The sequence below is a fragment of the Zootoca vivipara genome, chromosome 7 (genome assembly GCF_963506605.1).
Source record: "Zootoca vivipara chromosome 7, rZooViv1.1, whole genome shotgun sequence".
NCBI classification, from domain to species: Eukaryota; Metazoa; Chordata; class Lepidosauria; order Squamata; family Lacertidae; genus Zootoca; species Zootoca vivipara.
Window position 1 is genome coordinate 47715827 of NC_083282.1, and position 20954 is coordinate 47736780.

Here is a 20954-nt window from a genome sequence, read left to right on the forward strand (position 1 = left end):
GCCCAGATTATAAACACATTGTCTAAATACCATTTGAACACTATATCACCCCTGTCGTGACTGCTGCTGTGTAATAGGAATGTTGTCTCAACTTAATCCAGAAAAATGTTGGCCAGTCCTAGGGCAAAATGGCACCCCATAGCTGTTCCTGAGTTTGCAGAAATATTTTGTCCTGTAACTGAAATAAACTTTTTCCAGTACTAGTTCTGCAAGTGCACATAAAAATGAGCGGTGTGTGTGTGTGTAATACTTCCTCTTTATCTAACATTTCTGCAAGAGCGGTCATAGCTTCCTCTTGTGGGATATTTGTTTACATTTCACAATGCAGAAACTTCCATTGAAGGCAGCCAGGCACCTATGACTGTAATTTCACTTTATTAATTTTTTTTTTAAAAAAAATTCCTGTATCTCTCAGATGTTTCACCCAAGGTAATAAGAGCCTTATCTACTGGTTTAAATATAACATGCACCCAACTGCCAATATGATAATGCTGTTGTGTAAATATACAATGTGACTGCACATGGGATACTGCATAAAGTTCTGGCCGCCTCACCTCAAAAAGTATTTCTCTCTCTCTCTCTCTCTCTCTCTCTCTCTCTCTCTGTACTAGAACTTCAATGAAGTTGAGTGTTGGAAGATTCAGGACAGACAAAAGAAATCACTTATTCCCACAGCGTATAGGAATTTGTTCCTACAAGAGATGGTGATGGCCACCAGCTCAAACGGCTTTAAAAGAGGATTGAACAAATTCATTGAGGACAAGGGTATCGATGGCGGACAACCACTATGGCTATGTTCTACCATCAATGTTGGAGGAGGATTGCCTCTGAATAGCACTTACTGGGAATCACAAATGTGGATAATGTCCTCCCATTCTGCTTGTGGGATTCTCATGGACATCTGGTTGGCCACTGCAAGAACAGGATGCTGAACTAGTTCTGCCTTTGGCTTGATTCCACTGCCACATCACATGGCCTCATGTACTTTCTCTACACTTGGGGAACACTGATGAATTTTATGTTTTCATTTCAATGGCAGATTCCAATGGTAAGATCACGGAATGCACAACCAACTTCTTTGCTGTGGCCATCAAAACTAGATCACAATTATTGATGGGGAAATTAGTCAAAATTTTCTGTATTTTTACCTATTTCTGGATTTTGTAACGTTCTTGTAAAAAGGGCACAGCTTTTGTGCAGGGGCAGGTGTTTTGTCCCCCACCCCACCCCACTTATCTTATACTCTTGCAGTTTATTTGATGTTTATGGTCTGTAGGCCAAATACACTTGACTTGAATATTCATTATGTAAAGTGTAGAGTAACGTGATGACTTGCTCAAAACATCTGCTGTCAGCATTTCCTAGTTCCTATATGCTCAAGCATTCATTACCTCACTGCAAACAAGACCATGAGGACGGCACTTAGCTGCCTTCTGGGTGAGTAGGAAATTGCTAGGCTAAGAAATCCAACGTAAGCAAGGAGAAAGAGCTCAGAGAGAGAGCAAATGCTTTGCACATAGGAGGTGGAAGACTCAGTCTCGGTCCCTGTCATCAGCGGTTAAGAGGATCAGGTAGTAGCAGGCAATGTGAAATAACTCTTTTCTTCCTGATACCCTGCAGAGCTGATGTCAGTCAGAACAGACAAACAAACGGACAAATAGTCTGACTTGGTTTAAGGGTGTTTCTTATGCAGGCAGATAAAAGGGAGCAACCCATAGAAATGAAATCTACATGCCAGTCAGTGTGCCTGGCTGGTTGGTGGTTTGAGCCCCCCCCCCGGAAGGATTCCTACATTGTAGGGAGTTGGGCTAGATGACTCTCAGGGTCTCTTCAAATTCTATGATTCTTTGAGTAATAATAATAATAATTTATTTATACCCCACCCATCTGGCTGGGTTTCCCTAGCCACTCTGGGCAGCTTCCAACAAAATATTAAAAATACAATAAAACATCAAACATTAAAAACTTCGCTAAACAGGGCTGCCTCCAGATGTCATCTAAAAGTCAGATAATTGTTTATTTCCTTGACATCTGATGGGAGGGCGTTCCACAGGGCGGACGCCGCCACCGAGAAGGCCACTGCCTCGTTCCTTCTGAGTCTAAGACTGTAGAAGTTTACACTTTAAAAAAATCTATTGCAGAATCATAGAATCATAGAGTTGGAAGAGACCACAAGGGCCATCCAGTCCAACCCCCTGCCAAGCAGGAAACACCATCAAAGCATTCTTGACATATGCCTGTCAAGCCTCTGCTTAAAGAAGGTTTTGCAACTGAATTATTTGCACATCTTTATAATATGTTTGTTTCTATTGGGATTGCTCCTAACATCTTCTAGGAAAGCAAACATAGATCCGTTCCGCACTGAGCATTGGGGTGGGGGTGGGGAAAAGATCCTTTCTGATCTTGGTACGCCACGTTGAGATGGCCGTAGTTTGGTCTCCAACAGGTCTATCCGCAGGCAGAAAGGAATTGTGATGGGAGCAGTGTAGGGGTGGTGCTAGCCCAAGGGAGAATGTTCTGCTGTACAGTGGTACCTCGGGTTAAGAACTTAATTCATTCTGGAGGTCCGTTCTTAACCTGAAACTGTTCTTAACCTGAGGTACCACTTTAGCTAATGGGGCCTCCTGCTGCCCCTGTGCCGCCGCGCCATTTCTGTTCTTATCCTGAAGGAAAGTTCTTAACCCGAGGTACTATTTCTGGGTTAGCAGAGTCTGTAACCTGAAGCGTCTGTAACCTGAGGTACCATCTTGTATCCACTGTTTGTGAAACTACCTCCAGCTGTTAAGGCTGCCAGGGCTTCTATGCACTTGGGAGAAACCAGTGTGGCTCATTTTGAGGTAGTGCCTGTTAAGACTGGCGTGTGCAAGAACTTCCATCAGGCCACAACACGACAAACTTCAATGAGGACCATTTAGCCAAAGCCTTCAGCACACCCTATTTTCAGCGAAAGTTGTAGGCACATATTTTGGGTGGAATTTGACTAAATAAAAGCACCACAGCAAGGATTAGCACAACTCAACTTCCACCCCTTTCCTTCCCCTGCATGCACCCACACAGCCCCCCCCCAGCATCTGCTTTGGAGGTTTGGGGAAACCCCCAGAATAGCCCCAGGGGGCATGTGGGGGGAGGAGAGAGGGAGGGAGGACTTTCCAGCACACTAGGAGAAATCTTTGCGTTGGTGGACTGTACTCTTTGGCACTGTGTTAAACACCAGGCTCTCCCAATAGCTCACTTGGTAAAGCATGATACTTGATTTTGGGGTCTTGGATTTGAGTCCCATGTTGGGCAAAAGTTCCCTGTATTGCAGGGGCGCTAGAAAATGACCCTCATGCTCCCTTTCGACTGCACCATTCTATGATTCTACGATTAAGGAGGAGGAGGAGGCAGGGAGTTACAGCCCCTTCCAGAAAAACAACAACCAGGGAATATTTGAAGGATACCTATTTCAGTATGCAAAGGACTCTTTGGCATTTTGAGAATGAATGCATTCAATTTTGTGAGGAAGACTTTTTTGCTTTAGACATCTTTTTGCTTAATTTCCAAGCATTTGCTATCTCAGCAATGTTCTGCTAAAAGAATCAATACAGGGTTTTCTATCCCAGCAAACAGGTGATTTTTTTTAACACAAATTTATTTTGGTGTTTATCCCAGGATCCATCATTTTTCACAGGATTATCTCCGGATTTCTCATCCTCAAAAATGTAAAAGGTAGAAATTACTTCATCTGCTGTGGGATGGGGAGGGAAGGTCGGTGATAACTTAAGTTACTGCGGCCGTGATGCAGTGTATCTCTGCCAGCTCATTTTCTTTGCAGTGAAAGCCTGCTTTTCATCATGTTGTCCCTTTCCTCAAGTTATCCACAACCATAGCAGCTTTCAAATGATTGAAAAATAAGGTTTTACAAAGCCCAGTCTGGGATGCTCGTTCTCCTGCACTGCATAGAGCTCACTTGAACTTACGGGGACAGGCTATTGCAATTCCAGCCATGTCACTGTGTTCGTATACTCCATATTTTTATGGAACATTCAAAGCATTTTTGCTATTTGTTGGCAGCAAAAGTGGGACTATGCTGGTGAATTTCAGGGACGGCTTCTCCCAGTGGCAGTAGCGGCAGTCCTCCAGTTGGTGGTGTCTACTCCTCCCCCCCCCCAACCCCGATCTCAAAGTGCCTCTGTGGTTAACTCATCATCTCTGAGAGAGGCTACCTTGTTCAGCAGCTTCCTGTTTTCACCATTTTCAATTTTGTATAATACACATATGTATGTAAGTAAGTGGGACCCAGGTGGCGCTGTGGTTAAACCACTGAGCCTAGAGCTTGCTGATCAGAAGGTCGGAGGTTCGAATCCCTGTGACGGAGTGAGCTCCCGTTGCTTGGTCCCAGCTCCTGCCAACCTAGCAGTTCGAAAGCACGTCAAAATGCAAGTAGATAAATAGGAACCGCTACAGCGGGAAGGTAAATGGCGTTTCCATGTGCTGCTCTGGTTTGCCAGAAGCGGCTTTGTCATGCTGGCCACATGACCTGGAAGCTATATGCCGGCTCCCTCGGCCAATAATGCGAGACGAGCGCGCAACCCCAGAGTCGGTCACGACTGGACCTAATGGTCAGGGGTACCTTTACCTTTATGTAAGTAAGTAAAAAAAAAAGAAAGTTATAAAAATCCTTCTTCTTTTTTAATAGGAACTCTTGGTCCACATCAACAGCCCCCTGCTGCATATTGGATTCTTCTGGAATCGAAAGGTACATTTTGGACCATATCTGCAGCATTAGCAAATCATATGCTAAATAAACTGAATAGTGCACATAGCACCATGGAGTGGGGCCAGACACTGGACAGACGCCAACACAGCAATTGCACCTGTTATAAATCAGCATATAAAGTCCATGCATATGCAAGTGACCTCATAGCACAGTGTAGATTGCTGTAGATTAGTAGAGCATTGACTTGAATTTGATTGCCATAGAACCGGCTGCAAAAAAATCCATTGACTAAGCAGCATTTAAAATTTAAATATTAAAACATAGCAAAACCAGGTACAGGATTGCCAGATTAGGATTCTCAGTCTCAAGGATAGCTGTCATTAAGCTGCCAGATATTTAAAGACAAGCGAATATACATGGGAACCGCCCCTTGGAGCAATTGTGGGACTGAGATGAAGCAAGTGCTACTTTTCCTATCAAATGTAAGAGACTTTTCCTGGCCTCTTGCCATATTGACAGGCACTCCATGCAACATTATTTGGACACATGCTTGCTGACTTGCCAGTAGCGCTAAGTGCAGCCGTGGTCCACCATTGTCACTGGCTCATGCTGGGTAAAGCAGGACGGTCCGATTCATCTGCCACTGTGACTCAACTGCCAGGACCACCATAGAATCGTAGAGTTGGAAGGGACCCCAAGGGTCACCTTGTCGAGCCCCCTACAATGCGGGAGTCTCTATCTAAAGCATCCATGACAGATGACCATCCAACTTCTGCTTAAGAACAACCAGTGAAGGAGAGTCCCCCACCCTGTGAGGCCTTGTGTGGATCCCAGATCCCCTCAATTGCTGCTCATTGCTTGTGGTCATCTGCTGCCCTCTATCCTCTCACTATGACTTAACCAAAAGCTGACATTTATTCAGAGGGAACCAAGGCAGTATAAAATAAGGATGGTCCGAAAATATTGCATAGAGCCTATGATTGTTGCCATTTCGGATGAAAGTCATTGCACTAGTTAGTACTGCTTCTGCACTTGTGACGTAACTATTCTCTGGTTGTCCACACCTTCCTAAGTTCTTGTCAAGCAGACCACTTCTGGGTGAATTTGGATGAAAGAGGGTACCATTTCTGCCCTTGAAACACACTTTTTATTTTCCTAGGTTTCTTTACTGGGCATGAGGAAGACACGGACTTCAATGGCAGTGGCATAGTCTGTGAAGAAGGCTACAGGGTTGTATCTAGGAAAGTGACATCCTTGGGAACCACACAGATCAGTTGTGAGAGTAAGTGTATTAATTTTCAGTTCCTTTAAACAGCATATTCTTGCACCATAGCGTAACAAATGGCAATGTAATTTTCAGTCATGGCTAATGTCATGATCAATGGCAACAGTCCATTACTGCTACCATGTGCTTTCTGTCCACAAACAATGGATTTTTAGCCCCAACTCCCCCCACATGCTTTCCTTGCACATTAATGTTTGAGTCTGCAATCCTTTAGGCAATTAAATGGAAAGAAGTTCCACTGAACTAAAATTATCTTACTTTTGAATACACATGCATAGCATCACACTAATATGATGTCACATCAATCAATCGTTATTCCATACTTTCCAATGCATCTTCCTTTCCCTTTCTTTATCCCCAAAAGTCTATATTTTTTTTAAAAAAATGGAAGTGCGTTTGCACAAGAGCACCAAATCCATTTTCATTGTGCAACTTAAATTTGCCTCTGGGCAAATGACTCCCATCTGCACAATAATGACAGTGTAGAAGCTTTCTTAATTCCATTTTTAAAATATTTATATCATACCTACAATTTAAGGATAAATTGTATAAACTTAGTTTGTAATGAGAACTGGAAATAAGCCCCCCCCCCCAAAATAACTATTTCTGCCCAGTTGGTTAGAGCATGGTGCTGATAACACCAAGGTCACAGGTTTGATCCCCATATGGGACAGCTGCATATTTCTGTATTGCAGGGGGTGGGACTAGATGATCCTCAGGGTCCCTTCCACCTCTACAATTCTATGATTCTATTCTATGATGCATACTAAAAGCAGTGAGTATTTAGCACTGATAAACCTGAACTCATTTAGACCCGAGTCTAATACCCTCAAATAACTAGAAGAGTTCTAGCCAACAACCTTGAAAATTTGGATCAGACAAAAGCAATGGGGAAATAATATGTGGACACCCCCCCCCAGCAAGTACACAAATATTACAGGTTTACATGAACACCTTACATGCATAGTAGTTGTGCAGATTGTTTTCCTTTGCAGAGATTCCCTTCCATTGCCAACCAGATATTGCAAGACAAAATGCCAGTGTAAGGCTGTGTTTCAGTGCAACAAAACCAAAGGTAAGTTGTTATATATGTGAAATTAATCTACTTCCTGAATCAAGATGTTCATGCTTTTGGTGTGTTGTCCACTCTTCCAACTTATCTAAACATGGACTAGCAGGATTGATACAGCTGGCATAGTTTGAAAAGGAAACTGTAAAGCAAAATCCTTCCTGACTTTTTCCATTCTCACTTCCTTCATCTCAGGACAGCAAACCAAAGACTCAAAAATGTAAACTGATTCATTTTCCCCACACCCCAGCAGAATGAAAGTGTGCTAACATTTCAGCAATAATTTGTGTGATTGACATTTGTGTGATTTGTGCAATTATGTGGTGTATATATTTTATATGCCAATGTTTTCTAAGAAGTTTAGCATGGTATATGTGGTTCTCCCTCTTCCCATTTTATCCTCAGAGCATCTCTGTGAGGTAAATTGACTGAAAGAAAATGGGAACAACAGTTTGTTAAGCATGTCTGGAATTGTAGCTCTGTGAGCGTGAAGTTCCAAGGATTATTTGGAGAAAATAATGTGCTTTGAATGTGTGTGAGATTTGCCCAGTGGCTGACCAAGCTCTCCTAGTGAGTTTCATGGTGAAGTGGGTCTCCCTAATCCTAGTTCAACCACTACACCACTAGTTGTTGTTGTTTAGTCGTTTAGTCGTGTCCGACTCTTCGTGACCCCATGGACCATAGCACGCCAGGCACTCTTGTCTTGCACTGCCTCCCGCAGTTTGGTCAAACTCATGTTCATAGCTTCGAGAACACTGTCCAACCATCTTGTCCTCTGTCGTCCCCTTCTCCTTGTGCCCTCAACCTTTCCCAACATCAGGGTCTTTTCCAAGGATTCTTCTCTTCTCATGAGGTGGCCAAAGTATTGGAGCCTCAGCTTCACGATCTGTCCTTCCAGGGTGCACTCAGGGCTGATTTCCTTAAGAATGGATAGGTTTGATCTTCTTGCAGTCCATGGGACTCTCAAGAGTCTCCTCCAGCACCATAATTCAAAAGCATCAATTCTTCGGCGATCAGCCTTCTTTATGGTCCAGCTCTCACTTCCATACATCACTACTGGGAAAACCATAGCTTTAACTATACGGACCTTTGTCGGCAAGGTGATGTCTCTGCTTTTTAAGATGCTGTCTAGGTTTGTCATTGCTTTTCTCCCAAGAAGCAGGCGTCTTTTAATTTCGTGACTGCTGTCACCATCTGCAGTGATCAAGGAGCCCAAGAAAGTAAAATCTCTCACTGCCTCCATTTCTTCCCCTTCTATTTGCCAGGAGGTGATGGGACCAGTGGCCATGATCTTGGTTTTTTTGATGTTGAGCTTCAGACCATATTTTGCGCTCTCCTCTTTCACCCTCATTAAAAGGTTCTTTAATTCCTCCTCGCTTTCTGCCATCAAGGTTGTGTCATCTGCATATCTGAGGTTGTTGATATTTCTTCCAGAAATCTTAATTCCGGTTTGGGATTCATCTAGTCCAGCCTTTCGCATGATGAATTCTGCATATAAGTTAAATAAGCAGGGAGACAATATACAACCTTGTCGTACTCCTTTCCCAATTTTGAACCAATCCGTTGTTCCATATCCAGTTCTAACTGTAGCTTCTTGTCCCACATAGAGATTTCTCAGGAGACAGATGAGGTGATCAGGCACTCCCATTTCTTTAAGAACTTGCCATAGTTTGCTGTGGTCGACACAGTCAAAGGCTTTTGCATAGTCAATGAAGCAGAAGTAGACGTTTTTCTGGAACTCTCTAGCTTTCTCCATAATCCAGCGCATGTTTGCTATTTGGTCTCTGGTTCCTCTGCCCTTTCGAAATCCAGCTTGCACTTCTGGGAGTTCTCGGTCCACATACTGCCTAAGCCTGCCTTGTAGAATTTTAAGCATAACCTTGCTAGCAAGCAAAAGATTTTCTGCTCATGCCTGGGAGAATATCAAACCTTCACACACCATCCAGTGCCAATCTGAACAAATATACAGGTGCCTGATTATATTTCTTTGTTGACTGATATCTGCCAAAAACACAGGGTTTCTTTTTACCCTTAGGTTAACTTAAATCATAACAGTTTCTACTGCTCGGTGGTGAAATCCACATTCAGACTCTTTACATCCATCTGTGAAAATGGCAGCTAGGCAACAGCTTCCTTGCAGGTGAGAAATGAAGAGACATTTGGTCACCGATTCTCCTTTGTGAGAAGCTGTGCTTTCCTATTGGAAGACTTTGTGGTTTACTATTACAGTGGTACTTCTACTTACGAAGTAAACCCTACATAAATCTGGAGTGGAGTCCCTAAGACATCACTTTTGGCAACTGTGTTAATGTCTCTCTATATGTTTGTCTTTGTTATGGATCTGGGACAGGCATAGGCAAACTTGGCCCTCCAGATGTTTTGGGACTACAACTCCCATCATCTCTAGCTAACAGGACCCAGTGGTCAGGGATGATGGGAATTGTAGTCTCAAAATATCTGAAGGGTTGAGTTTGCCTATGCCTGATCTGGGAGCACCGTGCTTTATTGCTTCAGTGGAGGCTATGGGAAACTGGATAAGGACAAGCAGGTTGCGAGTAGGTCCAGACAAGATAGAAGCGACAGTACTGTAGTTTGTAACTTATGTGGTCAAGAGGTGATTATGTGGTGGTGGCCTGTAGTGGATGGGTTATTGCTTTCTATGGAAAAACTGTTTGCAGTCTGTATGTACTTTTGAACTCAGAGTTGATTCTGGATTGTCAAATGATAGTTGTGGCAAGTACTGTTTTTAATAACCTTCAGAGCCCAACCACACAATTCCTTAGAAGGAAGTATTAATGCATCCTTTTTTGAGACAGGCCTTCCATTAACGCTGTAGCTGTATTTTTAGACTCTGCATATTATTGCACCACTTTGACCATTTTGCAGATTTCAATGGATCTTTTAAATTGGATAGTACAATATTTGTATCTTCTTGTTAGCTGTCATGTTTTTGCTTTACAAAAGCAAACAGAATATAAATACTAGAAACATAAAAATTATACTTGGTAGAAATGGTGTTTTCTCTTTGATTTTCTTATCAAATTGAATGCTGTGAGAAAATATGGTGTCTCATGAGCAGAAGTGCTACTGGGGACATTTGTTGGCTCTAACATAAAAAAATGAATTAAAAAAATGCTTATTGGGCTGTAAACTTAGCAACTGGTCAAACCCATAGTTAGCCACCATGATATGTATCCAGGAACTAAAGTCCCCTTTTTGCCCATTGTAGTGATCCAAACACGCATCATTAATGAAGAGGACATTTTAAAAATCAAAACTATCCAGTTAGAAGCTCAAGGAGACCAAATAGCTATTGATCCCAGAGCAGTGATTGACAGGACCAACCAAGGTACAGTTTCTGCTCATTTCTCAGATAACACTTGTTCAAGATATGAATGGCACAATTCATATCTCGCATAATTCTCTTTCTTCACCCACATAAAAGTCTTTACTATCTTTACCATTTACTTTGGACCAACCTCATTGACTATTGGTGCCATAAGGATCTGTATTTCTTAGAAATAACAAAGCACAGCATTTATTTGTTATATATTGTAGCTGAAGGGCCAGTCCTCAAGTATGTGGCATGGTAGCTTGAGTGTCATCCAGGTTGAAATCTCACCTCAGCCATTAAACTTGCCAGGTGACCTTGCACTAGCCATTGTTTCTCAGTCTCCCAAGGCTGGGTGAATTGGTCTATTTCGAGTATACCTTACTTTTGCATGTGTTCTCTGATATCTATTTGATCTCAGTTCTACTTTCATCAGCAATTTGTTATTTTCTTAAAATCCATACAAGAATTCACATTTTCATTTGATTTTAAAATACATTTTCTCTCAAAATCTGTATTTCAAATGCATCTCAATATGTTTTTGGAGCTTAAGACTTTGTCAGAACCTTTGATAAGTGCAAAAACAGTGGGTTTTTAAGCTCAGATCTGCACATTGGACCAGAAGGTGCATATCAAGTTGGTTAATATTAGAGGTTTGCAAGAAGTACATATGCATGGAACAGTCTAAGGATGAGTAGATTCTCACTCCTGTAGCACCCTATTCCAGCAAACAGAAGTAAATGTGTGTTTGTACACTGATCCTTTTGTTACCTACCAGTATATAAGGACTCAGCTATACAGCTGTAAATATAACATTTTAAGTGAGTTTTAAGTGCTTTCTACAAATGTGACACTAGATGGCACTGGTGAGCTTATGGCAAATTATATATATATATTAAAAAGTATTTTCACAGCTTTTTTAAAAACATGTGTCTAAATTCCACCCAGGCAATGTGTGGTGTGTTTTAGGAACTTCCCTTAGTCCATCTCTTGTAGGCCCTGTCGCTGCGGCTTTTATATCCTACAGTGGGCTGGAAACACTCCTGAATGGGACATTTCTGCAGGATGAAACTTGGCAGAGCAGCGGAAATCTGGAAAAAAGTTTCCATTTGAACTCCAGGGTGCTAAGTGCTTCTACCAGCAGTTGGACAATGAATATTTCCAGTCCTGTCAACCTCACTTTTCAACACCTTGCGGTATGTAAACAAATTCTATACGGGAAATGTCAAACATATTTTTTCTATCCCCAGTCTCCAAGCATCTTTTGGAGAAATGCTGGAATTTAAATGGAAGACGGAGGAGGAGGAGGAAGAGGAGGAGGAGGAGGAGAAACCTGGAAAATATCAATTTGGGACTATTGAAAATAATGAATAAATGGAGAGATATATTGAACTGACTGAGTGATGGAAATAAAAAGGTTGGAGGCTCAACAACTTTGCCAAAAAAAATCTCAGCAACTTTTGTGTCCAGATTTTCACTTTTTAAAATATGGCAACCCCAGGTGAAGGACCCTGTGCAAGAAGCAGGGAAGGGAAGATCTCTCAGGGTGGGAGGCTGGGAGAAGAAAGGGAAGCTCCCAGGTGAGAGCTGGGGGAGTTCACCTCTTTCTGAATGGGATAAGAGTTTCTTCTCTGTTTTTATTTTTGTTTGGATTAGTTTGTTTTTTTATTCTAATGTATTATGAAAAGTCTCAATGAAATCTTTTTTTTTTTTTTAAAGGAAATGCGGTTATATACACAGTTCCTTTTACTTGTCATGTATTCATTACCCGTTAATCTTACTTTGCGGCTCCTATTCTTTGCATCAGAAAGACGCATAGCTTTCAGTGGACTTTCTCCCCATCTTCCTCCAACCCTTCCCCTTTCTTGCAGAATAAAATTCCCCAGGAAAAAGCGGTTTGTGTCCACTGGGACTCTGCAAGCAGAAGTGGTGCCTGGTCCCCTGAGGGCTGCCATCTCATCCAGTCTAACAGCACTCATTCTGAATGCAGCTGTCAGTACCTGTCCAACTTTGCTGTGCTGATGGCCCCCACTCCCAAGCAGGTAAGTCAGACTTAGGCCTGGCAATATCTTAGTTCCCTGTTGGAGGAAAGAGCGAAAGACCAGGCCCTAAGTCACAGTGGCTGCTTCCACATCATGCATTTAAAGCGCATTCCAAGCACATGACTTCTCCTAAGGAACCCTGTTAAAGGGTAGCTCTGAATGGTAGCCTGGGACAGTATGGTGCTTTAAATATCCTTTAAATTTATAGTGCGTATAGTGCCCATTCATTCATTTTTCATCTTGCTAAGTCCAGATTGAACATTATAGGTTTGCCCCCAGAATTCCCAATAAAGTATTCGAACGGTTAGTGAAGCTACACCAGGGTTAATGGTGGAGAATCACACCCATGAGAATAACAATTAAAATGGCTGCACTTCAATGGTTAAAACTCATTAATAGCAAGAAGAGTATCCCCAATCTGCCGCACTGGATTGGTAGCGGATGTGGTAGATTTTATTTTTTTTCAGCTTTGCTGGTCATGTGGGGCTTAGTGGACAGTCCCAAGACAACAGTCCTGAGCTTTTAGTGGATAGAATGCACCATCAGATCACACAATTTAAATGTGCAAAACTGGGGAAATGCATGTTTTTATGGTAAAAAGTGCTTTTTAAGGTAAAGTAAAATGTGTTACATAATGAATACAGTTTAAATGCACACTTTTCATGCATTCTTTTTTTAAAAAAATGTGTGGTTTTATGATTGACTGGACTTCACCTCCCATCAGTCTCAGTCTGCCGACAGACAAGAAGGATGAGAGTTTAGTGGAACAATGGCTGGAGGCCATGGCTTCCCTATCCCTGGACTAATGAATGATGTACAAATGTGTGAATTGTCTTGTGATCCCTCCCAAATTCTCCAGTTCTGGCTCCTGAGGAGAAGCCTCCATATTTAATTTGAACTGTGATTGAAGTAAAATCAGTGGCACTAAAGGTCTATAGGACATGGGAGAAAATTGAGATTCTAATCTCTTTAAATTGTGTTAACAATGCTAGCAAATGTTTAGCTATCATTCTGAAATCTGAAATCAGTATGTAAAGGCTATAAAGCTCCTCTGTTGGCTAGCAAGGCCGATTTTACATCTTAATAACTGTTGATATATACTGTTGTTGTGCTGTGTATTTTGGGTCTATGGGCCACAGTAAAGCTCTCCCCCGCCCTCTCTCTGTGTGTGTATATTTCCAGATTAATTATGTCATTAATTTATATTGCATTTAATACATAACTATTGCATTTATAATATATTTTATGCCATTTCAGCAAGGTGCTCAGCATCACTTAATTTCCAACATTGGATCACTAAAGAGATTTTAAGCAGCTGAAGATTTTCTTCCTTTATATGGAAGCCAAATTTTCTAGATACAGTATAAAAAACCCTTGCTTATCAAAAGTCAGTTTTTGGTTCTGAGAGCAACTGTCCTGTGTTACAGGGAGCTCTGATTCTCTCCATTATCAGCTACATTGGACTCATCATCTCACTCATCTGCCTCTTCCTGTCCATTGTTACCTTTCTCTTTTGCCGCTCCGTCCAAAACAGCAGCACCTTCATCCACCTGCAGCTGAGTTTGTGCCTCTTCTTTGCTGACCTCCTCTTCTTAATCGGAATTGACAAAACATACAACAAGGTATTTTGGCGTGTCCTTGAAGGATATGGGGGAGACTCGATAACTCTGCACACTACCCCATCCAGTCATGCACTCTGATCCAAAGCAGTACAGGAATCTAGTACCGAGTACTGACGAAAGGGCGCCTTTCATTTCCATTCCAGATCCTGTGCTCAATCATAGCTGGGACGCTGCAGTACCTCTTCCTGGCCTGTTTTGTGTGGATGTTCTTGGAAGGCGTGAACCTCTTCATCATCGTCAAGAACCTGAAAGTGGCAAATTATGGCGGTGCCAGCAAGGGCATGAAGATATCCATGTACCTCTGTGGCTATGGGCTCCCTGCCATGATTGTTGGCATTTCTGCAGCAATTTCACCTGGCTCATATGGGACCCATTATCAGTAAGTGTCCGTTTTAGAAAATATGGAGGCAGGGGGATCTGCAAAGGTCTTCCTTGGAAGTCTTCTTTTCGCTTGCATTTCAGTCTTAAACAGGCATCCCCAAACTTCAGCCCTCCAGATGTTTTGGACACAATTCCCATCATCCCTGACCACTGGTCCTCTTAGCTAGGGATCATGGGATTGTAGGCCAAAACATCTGGAGGGCCGCAGTTTGGGGATGCCTGGTCTTAAACATAGTTATTTGGAAATCCCAAAACTGGTTATTTCTATGGATGTTTTCATTCAAGTAAGTTCCCTGCCTCTGTAACTAGACCCAGAGGGGGTCCTTCATTCCCAGTGATTCTCAAATGATGAACTAATTTTCATCAGCAGAACTGGACTCCTTGTGAGTGGGTGATCAAGATACAGGAAGCTGTAATAGAGCAATGGTACAAATTTAGATTCAGTTCTACTGTCTGATCAAAATCTCACTAATTAAGCATATTGTTATATTGTACTGTTCATTCTTGGAGGTCTAAAGAGCCACGATTCATTATTATGATTCATCTTACATGTTCAGTGCAGATCCAGGCTATAAATAATGTTAAATTCTAGGGGCTCTTTAGTTTAACCAAGGTGTCAAGGGCTAACTTTCTGGTCAATAGCAGCCCACAACATAGGCATGATCCAGCAAAAGGTCCAGTCTTTGTGTGTGGACTAGGTAGGGGAAAAAACAGGCTGAGTGAGCAATGAATGTAGGCTATAATGTTATAAATATGTAGCCATGTTTTCAGGTGAAACTGCAGTTTTGGTGCTTGTGGGTTTCCCAAAAGTTATGTTGATGGTATTTCTTTTTCCTTAGCTGCTGGCTTAACCATGAGAAAGGTTTTATCTGGAGCTTCCTGGGACCTGTCTGTGCCATAATCATGGTCAGTAAAAATAGCTCTCATTCTCTAAAAAAAAACAGGAAAATGGGACAAAAACACAAGAAAACACAGACTGCTTGTTGAACATCTCCCTGCTTTATAATTGCTAAAGGAAAGGAAATATTTCATGGGCTGAGGGACAGAATTCATCATTCTTGTTGTCAGCCAGATCTAGGCCAGGTCTTTGGCTTCATCTAATACTTGAAAGACACTGCAACCTTGTATTTCCCTCAAGAGCCCTGAGAGTTCCTTCTATATTTGCCCTCATGCCTTCAGTTTAATTAGTTATCAATACTGTGCAATAGCTCCCTTTTACTACACTGATATGGGCTAGAAATAATTTTGCAATGCCACGAGAAACTTTTTCAAACTGACAGTGAATCTGCATCACTCATTTAGAAACTGGATGTGAACTAAAGTGACTTCCAGAGAGTTTGTTCATTGAAATGTCATCCTGATTGGTTTTTCACAATATTTGGGAGAAGGTTATACAATCACCAGTTTTATCTCGAGCTTCCTGGGACCTGTCTGTGCCATAATTGTGGTCGGTAAAAATAGCTCTCAGTCTCTTAAACAATGGATAAAAGGAATCATTTAATAGAATCAACTCTAGGAAAAGAAACAGAAGAAAACAGAGTACTAATTCAAATTCTACAAAAAGGGGTGAATTACGGTAAATTTAATTAGAGTTAGTCAACTTGCACAATTACTGTATTCCTCAGAAGACATTCTCCAATGGTTGTGAAGAAAGGTGCAGAGTCCTCTACAGAGGGAAGAAACCCAACTTCCTATATCAGTATTGTCTCCAGTGACAGGTAGCGGTTCTCTGTGTTTCCAGAAAGGAGTTCTTATCCTAGAACAGACCATCCTAGGCTTGCTGAACATCTCCCTGCTTTATAGCTGCTAAAGGAAAAGAAATCTTTTTATGAGCTTCACATTTCCCAGTGGAACACTTTTGATTCTTCCTCAAATTATTTTTTTCTTTCGCAGGTCAACATTGTGTTTTTCTGTCTTATTCTGAAGATCTTGCGCGAGAAGCTTGCATCTCTCAATTCAGACATATCTACCCTCAGAAATACCAGGTAAAACAAAATACATAGCAGTGCAGACTCTAGCTGCCCAGTTGCAGTGATTAAAAATTTGGGTTTGGTGACAGGCACCTGACTTGCTGGAACATTTCAGCAAATCTTAACTGTCAGTCCCCATACCTTGTCCCCTTCCCCTCCGGTATTGTGAAACCTCTGATTCCCTTCCACTAAACATGAGTGAAGAACATGTACTTTCAAGGACAACCACTGAGAAGAGGGTAGTCTGGAAGCATACTCTCCAACATTTCTCCTATGAAAATAGGAACAGCCCATTCCATAAGGATAATTTTACAATTTATACCCCCCACATCTGACTGGGTTGCCCCAGCCACTCTGGGCAGCTTTCAACATATACTGTATAAAAACACAATAAAACATTAAACTTTTTTTTAAAAAAAACCTTTCCTATATATGATTGCCTTCAGACAGCTTGGGAGTCAAATAACTCCATACCCTCCAACATTTATCCATGAAAATAGGGACATCCTAAGGAAAAGATGGTTGGACAGTGTTCTCGAAGCTACGAGCATGAGTTTGACCAAACTGCGGGAGGCAGTGGAAGACAGGAGTGCCTGGCGTGCTATGGTCCATGGGGTCACGAAGAGTCGGACACGACTAAACGACTAAACAACAACAACAACAAGGAAAAGAGGGACAGTCTGGGATCAAATCAGGGATGCCTCTAAATCAGGGATGTCCTTGGAAAATAGAGACACTTGGAGGGTTTGTGGAAGTCGTTCAGATAATATGACTTCCCAGTACAGCCTTTACCTTTTCATGACATCAGTGCTGTTACCTTCCTCTTTTGTAGGTCACTGACATTTAAGGCAATGGCCCATGTATTCATCCTGGGCGTGACTTGGTGTCTAGGCCTCTTTCAGTTTGGCCCTCTGGCTGACGTAATGGCATACCTGTTCACAGTCACCAACAGTGTGCAGGGAATCTTCATCTTCCTGGTGCACTGCTTGCTGAACAAGAAGGTAATGTACGGAACAAGAGAGGGCAGCACATAGACAAGCAACATTCAATAAAATGTGGGGCTCTAGTTTATAAGATAAAACATAGTGAACTATAAAGTCTAAATACAGTCTAAAATGCTGTATTTTTGAGCCCCTGATCTATACACAAACAATGGTTCATTGCTCCTCCCAGTCTTACTTCACTCCAAAGAAAGAGTGAAAATGTCAGTGTCGATTTGACAAGAGATCCTGAGCAGATCAGTGCTGTAAATGCACATTGATTTCAGTATACAGGGTCCCATCTTTTTAATCAAAAGCACCGTTTGAAGCAGTGCGTGTGCTGTGAGTGGGCAGACAGGCGAGCAGCACCTTCTCCTCTGCTTCCTCCACCTAGACTGAAGATGGGTATCAAAGAAGGCAGTGCAAGAGAGAAATTTGATGGTCACTGCTGCGAAAGCTGAATTACTAAAGAAGAAAGAGCATATATCATAGTGGAGCAAGGAAAGGTGGAGTGAGAGTGGGGCAGAGGGGAGAAAATAAATGGATTGGACACACCTCGAAGGAAATAATAGAAGTTGGAAAGAAATGTGTTATAGAGCAATTAAATGGGGAGGGTAGAAAGGTTTGTTCTCCCACTATGTCACTCAGCATCATGTGAGGAGAGGCAAGTTAGTGTTTACACTGGCAGAGCAGACAGTTCTTACTAGTGGCTTTGTATCTGGATTCTCAGGTGAGAGAAACATACTGGCAATTGATTTGCTGGAAGAAAGATATCCCACCTGTTTCTGAGATGACTATGACTTCTTTCCCTGTCAGCAGTGCAATGGTAAGACAAATACACGATTCAGAGTTTTTAGCAAGCCAATTTGTGACAGTGGTTCTCTTTTCTGTTTCCCATCTGGGCCACACTTTCAGAATAAAAATTTGTTTGCACCACACCCAAAAAAATATTGGTAAGAAATATAATGGAAAACAAAAAAAGAATCAACTCCTAGCAGTACTTGCTTTATAACATAGAACACAACTACTTTATAATACGATCATAAGACATCCAGGGGGGATGCAGGTGGCGCTGTGGGTTAAACCACTGAGCCTAGGGCTTGCCAATCAGAAGGTTGGCGTTTCGAATCCCCGCGACGGGGTGAGCTCCCGTTGCTTGGTCCCTGCTCCTGCCAACCTAGCAGTTCGAAAGCACGTCAAAGTGCAAGTAGATAAATAGGTACCGCTCCGGCGGGATGGTAAATGGTGTTTCCGTGCACTGCTCTGGTTTCGCCAGAAGCGGCTTAGTCATGCTTGCCACATGACCCGGAAGCTGTCTGCGGACAAATGATGGCTCCCTTGGCCTATAGAGCGAGATGAGCACACAACCCCAGAGTCGTCCGCGACTGGACCTAACAAAGTATAAAACAATGCAGCTACATAAGAACATGAATTATTCCCAGAATATAATGATAAACGAGTCTTTTACATATCTACCCTAAGTGTGTATACAAACTCCATGAGAGGTGTTAGCTGGCTTTTATCAGTTACAGTTCTAAAACGGGCCACTTTTAATTGGAGTTATAGGCATTCCTAAGAATTATAGAAATTGATTCCCATATAATGTTGCTCTTTCAAATAAATGCTGAAAACATATAATTAGCTTCTGAAAGGTGAAGATGGCTGGTAGATTTCTATGGATTCAGCTACATCCGTAAAGAAAAAGCACTTTATATGTGTTATAACACTGTGACGCCAGATGGCGATGTGGAGTCCCGTCTTTCATTGATGTGATTTCCCTTTATGAAGTTTACAACATGTTTGACTGAAACACTTCTTTGATGTGTCTCGATCCAGCCTATGTTAAAGCTAGGCAGACTCTCCTGTTCTGAATTTTGCCCCGTGCAATGCTTATATATCACAAACTGCTGCAAACGTTAAATAATGGATTTTTTATTTTCCAGAAAAATGAGGAAAGCACTGCTTCAGGGAAACAACAGAAGGTGGAAGAGCCATAATCCAGTACCGTGTTTTGGTATCTATCTCCCATGTCCAAAGTACAACAGAATGAAACTGGACAGACTTCAGGAATGTTTCAGATCTAGATAAATATTCATTGTTTGGTTGCCTTATCCTTTTTAAAGAAAAGATTATTTTGCATTTTTGTAGACGTAACATAGAAGAAGACGCTCCCTTTCCACCACAAGAGTACCTCCATGTAGTCAAGATGCTCTCATCTTTTCGATGTACCAGGATTCCAGAACCATGCAGATGCTGAACTCCAAGACATTTCCTATTGCTATTAGCATTTTCTCTCTGTAACTTTAAAAAAAAACACCAATATCTTTTCTAGATCTCTAACATTCCTCTTGCACATTCAATTTTCGATGGGACAGTGTGAGCTCTTAAGAAAGCAATGGATTGAAGAAACACTGCAGAGAGAATACATCACTATTATTGGAGCTGCTCAGTAGTGCCTTGGCAGCAGCACACTATTGGCAATCTCTCTCTCTCTCTCTCTCTCTCTCTCTCTCTCTCTCTCTCTCTCTCTCTCTCTCTCTCACACACACACACACACACACACACACACACACACATGGTGATCCTTGAGTGTGTGCTTGGGTTGTTGAAATGTGTGATAAATGAAGATCGTGAATGGATATATTGGACTGCATTGGGGCTTTGCATGGATGGACTTTAGAGGTCAATCCCCTTGATCTAATGAGCGATTCATCTAACTCTTTCCCAATGCCAATTCAGTGTTATCTAGGACCAGTACACATGTGGGTAATCTGCTTGGAAACTGGCCCTTTTCAGTCCAGGATTCCAATGTGCTTTGATTCCAATGAATGTGAATGGATTATTAGGAGCACCAACTAATTATAGACTCCACTTTCCAAATCATACTGGTCTGCCTTCTGAGATGAATATGAGGATAACTAAGATAAACTAATGGGAGAACAAGGAGACACAGTCCTATCCCCTCTAGCCAGTTTATGGCAACATGTGATTACCAATGAGGGCAGGTATGGGGAACCTGTGGCCCTCCAGATGTTGCTGGACTACAACTCCCATAATCCCTGAGCATTGGCCATAGTCCAACAGCATATGGAGGGCAACAAGGTCCTCCTTCCTGCATGAGGAGTGCCTGTATCTCACACTGTATTGCACAGTAGTTGCTATGCATTATTAATACGGCATGAAAAAGAAAATAAATCACAGGAAAGGAATTTAACATATTTTGGTGTTTTTCTCCCCTGCCCGGCTTTTGCACATGGATTACTTACAAAAAGCTTAGCTCTGGTGCAGTTTATTAATTTGGAATTAACAGTTTTCAGGTCATATTTGCCAGTGCCATGACTTGCAAGTTCTTTAAAGACATCAAGCAAATACAAATTTTAAAAGGACACCATTGGAGCTGCTATTTTTAGCTCAAATACATGGCTCTGAAGTTAAAATGCAATTTGAGTTAAGTTGATTAAACGAACCATTACAGTATAGCCCTTGCCGTTGCTTAAAGGTACAGTTATTCTGCAGTGCCTTTGCCAATCCAGGAGCCTCTAAACAACTTTTTTTAAAAAAGCACTAAATTCCAA

General features: G+C 41.9%; 1 protein-coding gene across 1 annotated transcript; it reads left to right on the forward strand.

The window, feature by feature from the left end:
* The first annotated feature begins 1409 nt into the window (after positions 1-1409).
* ADGRE3 (adhesion G protein-coupled receptor E3) lies at positions 1410-19376 on the forward strand. Its single transcript, XM_035123526.2, has 16 exons — positions 1410-1437; positions 3652-3708; positions 4679-4738; positions 5859-5981; positions 6980-7059; positions 9089-9167; positions 10283-10402; positions 11381-11580; positions 12256-12426; positions 13854-14048; positions 14192-14427; positions 15269-15335; positions 16323-16414; positions 17232-17400; positions 18110-18205; positions 19323-19376. Exons 1-16 carry the CDS (start codon positions 1410-1412, stop codon positions 19374-19376), a joined length of 1827 nt encoding a protein of 608 aa, XP_034979417.2.
* Positions 19377-20954: the final 1578 nt, after the last annotated feature.